A 9,896-nucleotide genomic window follows, 5' to 3' on the forward strand; every position below is an offset into this window, starting at 1 on the left:
CACCTAATAGGAATATTGAAATTTTACTTTTATACTTGGGAGTTAATTTACATTTACAAGAAAGATCCTACAAAAAGTTAACTCCATATTACAATAATCACTTACAATATGATTATACTTCTATTCACGAGCAGATTGCATATTATATAAGTGATGATGTCAATTTAAGCTCAACATTCTTCAAGCATTTCATCGTTGGGAATTAGCTACTACTAACATAGTAAATTAGTTGCCTTAATTTCAATTAGTGTTACTCGACTTCACTTATATAGTGTTCTAACCCAAAAGCAACAATCTCAAACACCCTAATTCTTATCTCAGACCATAACTACATCCAAGATAGCAAACCCAATGAAATGCATTGAAATGACAAACGCCCGTACGACTGGTGTCATTGTGTTTGAATGAGTATGGAATATTCACTCCAAGGGAAACTTAGATTAATGGTCGAAAATTGGAAGCGGTGATGCTTTGACTTTCAGGCAAACAAATCTAGACAGGACTAAATTTTAAAGACAGCTTGATAATGGACCAAGAGCAAATAGTTCTGTTTCCAAACATTACACTGGCATGAATGTTTTAAACTTATATAGCTAGTTTAAATGGATCAATTAACTGATAATCAACATATTCAGGAGCCTTAATTCATATATCATGAAGAGTTATGCAATACATGTTAGATTCATGGTCTTGAAGAGTTACCAAGAGTATGTTCGACAAAACTTTAAGTGTCAAAATGCCAATAAATCAAACAATGAAATCCTGATGCATAAGTGAAAAAAAGTGCGATTTAAGCTCTTAGTGATTAAAGCAAACAAGCAACTTCTGGAGCCACTATACATTCAACCGTTATCAATGCCTTTATACATTGCTATAACATCATCATCGCTAAAGAAAAACTCAATATCACATCCTTAATATTCAGCATAAAACATATAAATCACGCTTAAGCAGAAGTAAGAAATTACAAAACACTGAATGAAGATGTGATTTGTCAGCCTCTTCACACCCTCCAGAAGACTGATACAATTGATCAACTGGCAGACCTGCTATTCATGAAAAGACTGCTAGGTGGTCGCTACATGGAGTATTATTTAACACACAACTTTCTTTACCAAAAATACTGCTAGATACATTCGTGCTTTCCTGGCAAGCACGTCTTCCTCGAAGCATCATTGCCAGAGACATTAAAAAACATGTACTCATTTAGGCGGTGATGCAAAAGGTAATCGTTCCCTCTGTTGACTAGGAACCCGCTTGTTTGGAGATGAGGTCTTCCCCCCTGCCTGCCGCAATCTTTCTGCTAGTCTCTCTGCAATGGAGCTTTATGATCAGGACCATAAATACAAGGGAGAATTGAGTTGAGAAGATCTCAGATGATTGACTAAGACCCTTTTTTGCAGCAGAGATGCAGACAGATCTCACTTACTAATCATCCAGCAGATTCGGAAAATTTGCAAATTGCAGCCATTTATATTTTTTTTTTTGCAAATTGCAGCCCAAAAGTTCGTATAAATCGTAAATTACAGCCCAATTTAACTTTAAAAAAAATAACATAAGTGCCTCGTTTTACGTTACAAAAATATATCGATTTGTGGTAAACTGTAAAAATGAGACACTTACGTTATTCTTTTGTTAATTCCGAGCTCAATTCGGATCCTTAAGAACTAAAATGACCCCTAAAACCTTAAACAAAGATTTTTCAACATGTAAACCGATGAAAAAGTTGAATTGGGCTGCAATTTACAATTTATACGAACTTTTGGGCTGCAATTTGCAAAAAAAAATTTAAATGGCTGCAATTTGCAAAATACGAACTTTAAATGGCTGCAATTTGCAAATTTTCCAGGAGATTCATATGCACAAAAGTATAGTTTTGAAGGCCCACTAGTTTGGTAAGACTTCTAGGCATGGGAAATTCAAGTATTCAACGGACACAATGAAATAAGACAAGCGACAAGCCTTCGAAAGAAAATTGTGAAAAGTAATCAACTTCCCCCCCCCCCCCACATTGAATGAACTAATCCTTCCAGAGTTGTAAAAATTTTAGAAGCCTCTGTGGCTTCCTGTTTAAATATGTTTTTAATAAATGAAGCTCGTTGTTAATACAATTCAAATTTGATGATAATAGGAATTTTTCTTTTTTTTTTTTTCTTCTTTTTGGTAATCTCAAGCTTATGATTCTTTGTTTTAAATTCCACCTCCTCTTTCAGTCATTTGTGACTCATTTAGCTAATCTCATTTTGTTTAATCTTTAGATCAGACTCGCTCAAAGCTTTTGCTTCATCAATTTCGTATTGGGTTAGATACTTCTTTAAAATTCCAATCTCTAGACCATCTATGAGTACTTTACTTCTATTCCCCCTTCCTATAATATTTTTCTCTCAAGTAATATGTAGCTATATATGAGGTGTCCACAAAAGAAGGAAGTGCCAAATAAGGATTTCACACCCACTCTACAATGTCGAGTATCTTAAAGGTGATAGTGATTTAAGAATATGCAGCTTGGCATGAAAAGAGTGTAATGAGGTGCAAGAAGAGCATAGACATGCTAGACATAAAATTGTTAGGGATGCTGTATTGAGGGCCTTGGTATAGGTTTATTATACTACGTACTAGGATAGGTGTACTCATCAGATTAGTCGTGGGTAATATCTTGATCAGGAGGGTAATTATCAAATTTAGTCCTTACTAGTGCATTTTTTTGTGTTTATGCAAGTCAGTGAGGCAAGAAATTTTGAAGTTTCTTTTATGTATTAGCTACAGCATAAGATACTGCTTTGTTGGGAGATTCAGAGGAGCAGTTTAAGAAGAAAACTGAAATGGTTAAAATCCAGAAGCAGACTTCTAAAGGTTTCTATGGCGGATAATACCTACAAATCCAGGCATGAAAGGAGCTTGAGAAGTTTCATGATGAAAATAGCAGTGCCTGGATTTTAATTATGGAGGGTCAGGTTTGTGCAGTTTCAGTGAGAAAAGTACAAGACCTTGGCTGTAAGGAGGTTGCTAAGTTGCTTTGCATTATGTTTTGTGACTATACTGGGGAAAGAGACTATTGTCGTGCCTAATAACACAGAAGTCTTAGCCATCATTCTTGGACATAGTTTATTCCAATAAAAGTATTATTATTTCCTTCCCAATAGGATCTACAAGCTTAGCAACTAGTATCTTTAAATGAGAATGACCATGGTGTCTCCAGACCTATAATATCTTCATATGTATTGATTTAATCTCAGTATATGCTCTAGCCTCTACCCTGCTCTGAAATGGTGTAGGTTGGAGCATGCTTTCTTATGAGTAAAATCCCAAATCCCATAACCAAAGAAGCTGCATACACCATGATTTACATTTCTAGTTTCAATGAACATGTTCTTGCAGAAGGAAAAAAAAAAGAGCATGTTATGTTGGTCATTTTAGTCACATACTAGAAATCCAATTTTTTTTTTTTTTTTTTTTTTTGGGGGGGGGGGGGGGTGGAGGGGGTGGAGCACCCAGAGTACACGAACAGCTTTTGCAAACACATTCAAATTCTATTTTTCTCCTTCCTCAACCTTTGAATATCTGAAAATAACATTTAAATGTATTCTACAACCTTAGATGATCTAAAAAACACATTCTTTCTCTTAAGTGTAATATTTTAACAATTTTGCACATTCGTAATCTAAAACCTTTGAAATTCTAGAGAGAGAAAAAAAAAAAAAAAAAAAAAAAAAAAACTTGTTTTATCAAAAACTCATGTAAAACTGAAAGTTCAAAAATGCTCCACATAAAATCAGGGGCTTTTCCCCACTAACAAACAGATTGCCTGTTGAACAATCCTCCAACTCTCCAAGAATAAAATTCTAGCATTAGGTGATGTTTTACCCTTTAATGAGACTTGAAGTCACTTTTTTCCCCTGGAATTTTACACTACATGAATCACCAAAATAATACAGAGTATGTAATTTTGTCTTTGGTAATTATTACTTCGTATGATCTGTCTTTAATAAGCATTTTAGATTTTTGAACAGGTACTCACTTTCTAACTCAAAATGAAGATTCGGTTGGTAATCATTGTGTGAAATCAAACTAATGTCATAAATGAATTAACAGTGAATAGTCTACTTAAGATTCTAGGGTGCAGTTAGTTTGACAGAAAAGAAACCGGTCAATGTTTAAGGAAATCAACCAATTCAGCTTGCATGCCGGGTCACTGGTGTCAGTTACTAACTTAAAATGCAAATTGAAATACTTGCCTCTTTCCATCTCAAGTTCTTTGTCGAGTTCTTCCTTCCATATCTTTTGTCTTTCAGAAAAGCTAGGACTGCAAGCACAAGATCTCTACCATCAGAACAATTCAAACAAAAAAAAAAAATAAATTAATAAAAGAGTAAAAACAAGAAACTTATGCCATTCACAAACCTTGAACTATGTCCTTCTTTCTGTATCTCTCTGATCTCAGGAAGCTCCTTTAAAGGCTGCTCTCTGGGACCATCCATATCTAGGACAGGTCTGCTGTGACTTGCAGGACTCACATTCTTGGAAACATCAGCTGCAGTAGACAGTCGTCGACTGGGTACAGGTGCAGGCGACTTAATTTTGGAAGGTAAATTACTAGCAGCATCACTGTCTATGCCCCTAAAAGCTTTTGGGGAGGCTACATTTATTGTATTATTATAGAACTCTTCTTGAAGTTTCTTGAGATCGAACGCCTGAGTGATTCAAGAAATAGTTTAATAAAAGTACATCAAAGTCATAGATGACATTCAGAATGACCAAATTCTGGCACCTGCATATAGAGGGAATATGGACATTTCACGAATGAACATTTTTTACCTTTTCGTTCAAGAATGCCTGAATCTTTGACTCAGTAACTTCTTCATCATCATCACCCAATGCTTCACTAGGGAATGTAAACTCAGTTCCTACATTGCAAGATGCTTCAGCAGTTCCACAGTCTTCCCTAGGAAACAAGTCAATGTTGCTTCTTCCAACCTCGGGACTATCATCAAATTTACATGGCCAATCATCATTTGGCTCGCACATAGGATTGAAACTCTAATTTATTCAAAGTTTATGTCAGTAAACTCATTACAATTTATAGAACATAAAGCTTTTTATTTCATAGTATGAATATATAAAATGTGTTACCTTACTGAAGTCATCTGCAAGCATTGTAGGGTTTGATTGTGCTGATGAACATACTGCAAAGTCATCTTTATCATCTATTATACACATGTCATCATCACTAGTGTTTGTGCCCCATAGAGGACTTGTACCAGAGAATTTGTCAGGGTAAACCGTTGAGCACCTCACACTACCCATATTGCAAATATCTTTTAGTCCACCGCTTATTGACCTCATTACGTTGCTTCTCCTGCAGCATTGAATGAATCCTTCAGAGTCCACATTAATTCACAATCAACTTGAACGCTAAGGTTTGTTTGAGGAAAAAAAGATGTAAAAGCACTTACATGCTCTTCTGGTCTATTGGTGTAGTTGCGGTTTGGTTTCCACTATTTTCCTAGAGGGCCACAATAACTTGTTTGAGTAGCAAGCAAAGAGAGTAAAATAAACCAAATAGCCATTCAGATTGAACTAACCATAACTGAACGACGAAAACCAGGTTGAGATTCCCGATATTCTCCAGTGACAAATGGATGCTGCATAAAATTGCCACAATAATAGTACAGGTATATAATAGTTAAGACAAAATATGCTGCAGAAATTTCAGTGGCTTCTCTGAATAACATGGCAGGAAGATGCAAAGGTGATGAGGAGAATAGCAAGTGGAGATCCCAGAAATTTGACAGTAAAGCATCCTATTTCATGGCCCCATTTTAAATTGAAAAGAGCTCAATTGAACTGCAGAAAGTATGAGAAGTACCTGTAGAAGTTCTGAAGCGGATGCCCTTAAGTATGGTTCCCTGTCACCAAAAAAATAAATCATGGGGTTGAGATAGTGTGCATAAAGTGCGCGGAAAAATATAGTTCTTAAACGAAACATCAGGTCGCTGTAAGAGACAACAAGACAGTCTTACTTTTGTAAGCACTTAATCAAAAAATCCTTTGCATCGGCTGAAAGGTGTTCGGGGATGGGAGGATGAGACTTAGTGGTCCCAATATGGAACAAAGCTTGCACCTAAAAAACAGAGACTAAAAATGTCAAACAGGGAAAACAAAGTACAAAAACACAACATTGACATATTGGTAAACATTATGACCAGAAATCTAAAGTCGTGTGAATGTGAGGTAGAGTTACCTCCTGATACTGGCACCATGGAGGCTTTCCTGTGGCCATTTCAATGATCGTACAACCGACACTCCATATATCAGCAGAACTGAGGTATTAAACAGTTACAAGCATGAGCTCCAGAGATCTCAAATCAGTATAGTTGTCTATTAAATTTTATAAAATGTACACTAAATATTATTTGGATATCCATCATGAAAATATAAAACATCAATCCAGCCCTATCACTCCTTAAATATAAATTATTCTGATTTCTGGTATATGCGCGCTTGAGGGAGTTTTAAGAGAAACATATAAGGTCAAATCTTGTAATAAACCTCGATATTACTACTGAGTTCTTAAATAACATGCAATATTCCACATGCTGCCATCCAAAGGCCTTTTCTTTTTTTCCATTCTGGCAGTCAAGCCATTCAAAACAAGTTCAAAATCTTTTCCAACTGCCACAATTCTTTGAGATCAAACAAAAAGATTGCTTCTAATTGGAAAGTTGAACTTAAAGATGACTAAGTCAAATAGCTAAATGAATGAGTTTCTTTTGGCGTGGGGACTGGTGAGAAAAATTTAATTAGATTTAAATATAATCCTCACAAGTTATGTCCAGTCTGAAGAATAACTTCAGGTGCCATCCAATGTGGAGTACCCTTCATTGACTTCGCCCCGGTCATTGTAGCCTGTTAGTGCAAAAATATTCATACAGAATGAATCAATCAGCGTGAGATCAGCTACCAATCACTTACAAAGTAACGTGTTTATGAAGACAAGCAAAGATAAGAATGGAATAAATTTGTACCAGCTCAACAACTTTCTTGGAAGCACCAAAATCAGCAAGTTTAATACATCCTTTATTGTCAACTAAAATGTTTGCACCCTACATCATTAACAGAATGTGTAAACACCACACATACTTTGAAAACGATCAGAAATAGAGAGATTGATGAGCAATGATCTATATGCATCACAGCAATACCTTAATATCCCTATGCATAATGCCGTTCTTATGCAGATATTCTAACCCCAGTAGCAACTGCTTAGTGTACATTCTTATGACCTGGTCAGGACAAAACCAGAAAGTATGATCCGGTATAATGAGCTCAACATGTTTTAGAAGCAGAAATTATGAAAAATCAAGACACTAGATAGAGCAAAAACTTACAGATTCCGGAAATGATCCAAACTTGCCAAGAAGTGAGGAAATGGATCCACCTGGAACAAATTCCAGTAAAATATTCAAAGCCTCCTCCTCTCTTGCAGTCCCCAAATATCTCTGGCATGGAAATTAAGCTCAGACTCCAGCAATATTTGTATTTTGTTACATGAAAAGATAAAATACTTACAACTATATTTGTATGTGATAGATTCCTTAGCAGCTTCACTTCCTCTTCCAGCTCCCTTATGTGAGCCTACTCCCATTTTCGAAACAAAATAAATCAAACAATCAAATAGAAGCAGAATTTAGATAATCTTGTATCTTAAAACCGGTAACAATAAGAATCAAACTAATAAATCAATACTTATGAACTAATAAATCAATACTAATGATCCGAACAAGACGAATTCACACAATTAAGCATCCAAGACAGTAAAAATTGCGAATTGCATAATCAATCAAGTCTCAATTTGACAATTCCATTTCAAATTCAACTAAAATCAATAGATCAAGAGAAACCAATCCCTAATTTCAAATTCATCATAAAACCCTGAATTAATTCCCTAACCTGAGTTTTCTCTCTAGACGCACCACCAGAAGCAATCGAAACCTGCAAATTAAAACCCAATTCACAAAATCAAAACCCCACAATTTCCCAACAAAATTTCAAATTCAAAAACCCAAAAACAATAAACCCTAATCATCAAACCTGCTTAACAGCAAGTAATTCACCAGAATCAATATTCATCCCCATATAAACCCTCCCAAAAGCGCCGCAACCAATCAACTCCCCTTTCCGCCATCGAATAGGCGGAGCTTCATCTTTACTCGACGGCGGCATATTCTCCTTCGCCGGAGAATACGGAAGTGCTCGAACTGGGGACTTTGTCGCGAACAATCCGATGCGTGATTTACGGATTGAGGAGCCAATTTTATCGACAAAACCACCGAAACCGACGTCGGTGTCGGTGGTTGGGGAGGCAGAATTTGAAGTTCGGAAGAGTAAGGATCGACGAACTGATCCGAAGAGTTCTTGCATTTGATTTGTCGGATGTTGTTGCGGCGGTTGACGGTGGTTGTTGCGGTGGTTGATTAGGGTTGTTTGGAGTTGGAGTTGAAGTTCATTTGAGAAGAGAAGAGAGAAGGAAGAAGAGATTTGATTTGAAGAGGGAAAAGAGGGGTTGGAGTTGAGAGGGATTCATTTTCAAAAATTTCTCAACGTTATTATTTTCTTTCTTTTGGTTTTTTTTATTTATTTTTCTTTTGTTTTTTTTTTATTCCTTTCTTATTTTGGTCTTTGAGAGTTTGAGATATATAATCATGTCTAAGGCACGTGATCTTCTTCTTCCCTTTTCTTTCCATTAATTTTTTCTCAGGACCTAGCAAACGGGTAATTTAAGTCAAGTTTGGAACAGGTCAATTTCATATCAGCAAATAAAGGGTTCACCAAAAAAAAAGTGACTACCTAAGTAAGAATCTAGAATTAGTAATTCACTATTTAATCCTATTCACTTCATGTATCGGGTCAGGTCACTTCGGGTCGTGTACATTTGGGTGAATCAATTCGGGTTAAAATCAGAAGGGGTCACTTTGGGTCAGGTCAATTGCGGGTTTCAGGTCATTATTCGGTAGGGTCATTCGGGCATGCATCAGGTCACGTTTGGGTTAACTCCATCCACTTCGGATTGGATACTAATTGAATCGGGTAAGTTCGGGTCAATGATTTGAATTCCATATCAGGTCATTCATGTCGGGTCAGGATTGACAGGTCTACTATACTACTAAAGTTGGGCATGGGTTATATTGTGTAGACCCATTTGTCATGCAAGCGGGTTATGTCTAGAATGAGTTAGGAAAAAGTCGTTGATTAGTGGAGCTCATGCATGGACTAACCCATATATTAGGTCGTGTTAGGACTATGGGTCTCTTAATAATGTTTATATTTTAGTAAGTTAGTTGATATATTGGTATAACTTCTCTCTCTAAAAGAGAGCTTCTCTCTCTATGAAACTAGAGCTTCTTCCACCTTCGTCACCGACTTCCAATTTCAGCAAATTAAAATTAAAGTAAGCTCTTTGAATCAAAATCAGTGGAATTTTCGTTGACCCAAGTTCTCTAGTTGATTTTAATTTTCATACTCTGTTCGGTAATCCTAGTTTTACGGTTTCGATTTCCCTAATTTCATTTTCCCCCTTTTCAATTAATATGACGGAATCCCAATTTTTCGATAACTCAAGTCGGAATTCATCTGATTATAAACCCTAAAATTTCGGCTTCCACCTTCATCTAGTTCTTGGCCGATTCGTAGACTATTTTCAATTTTCAGAGCATCGAATCCAAGACTGGGTATCAAATCCCTGCTCTAAAAAGAAGAGAAGGTTTGCTAAATTGATACCTAGTTCCCTTAATAAGCCTACCTTTCACCCCTCACCCACAGCATTTTTCCTCCACTGGCTCGATCTTCTTTATTATTGGGGATAAAAAAATCCAGGATTGTTAATGGGCTTTTCTCCT

General features: G+C 36.2%; 1 protein-coding gene across 1 annotated transcript; it reads right to left on the bottom strand.

Annotated features, from left to right (window-relative positions):
* Positions 1–805: 805 nt before the first annotated feature.
* LOC110725934 (mitogen-activated protein kinase kinase kinase NPK1-like) lies at positions 806–8,970 on the bottom strand. The gene is made up of 17 exons (XM_021905402.1): positions 8,092–8,970; positions 7,951–7,992; positions 7,570–7,635; positions 7,389–7,499; positions 7,203–7,283; positions 7,026–7,103; positions 6,824–6,906; positions 6,242–6,320; positions 6,021–6,121; positions 5,867–5,906; positions 5,583–5,642; positions 5,454–5,503; positions 5,131–5,356; positions 4,816–5,037; positions 4,402–4,691; positions 4,236–4,303; positions 806–1,312 (listed from the first exon to the last, which is right to left on the bottom strand). The coding sequence occupies exons 1-17, from the start codon at positions 8,419–8,421 to the stop codon at positions 1,203–1,205; spliced, it is 2,037 nt and encodes a 678-aa protein (XP_021761094.1). The 5' UTR covers positions 8,422–8,970; the 3' UTR covers positions 806–1,202.
* Between the last annotated feature and the right edge of the window lie 926 nt (positions 8,971–9,896).

The sequence above is a fragment of the Chenopodium quinoa genome, unplaced genomic scaffold (assembly GCF_001683475.1).
Source record: "Chenopodium quinoa cultivar QQ74 unplaced genomic scaffold, ASM168347v1, whole genome shotgun sequence".
Taxonomy (NCBI): Eukaryota; Viridiplantae; Streptophyta; class Magnoliopsida; order Caryophyllales; family Amaranthaceae; genus Chenopodium; species Chenopodium quinoa.

Coding starts and splice junctions, on each gene's coding strand:
- LOC110725934 (XM_021905402.1), bottom strand. CDS start 8,421: ATGCAAGAACTCTTCGGATCAGTTCGTCGATCCTTACTCTTCCGAACT. Junction 7,993..8,091: donor AATTACTTGCTGTTAAGCAG/GTTTGATGATTA, acceptor TTTAATTTGCAG/GTTTCGATTGCTTCTGGTGG. Junction 6,122..6,241: donor CATGGTGCCAGTATCAGGAG/GTAACTCTACCT, acceptor TCTGTTTTTTAG/GTGCAAGCTTTGTTCCATAT.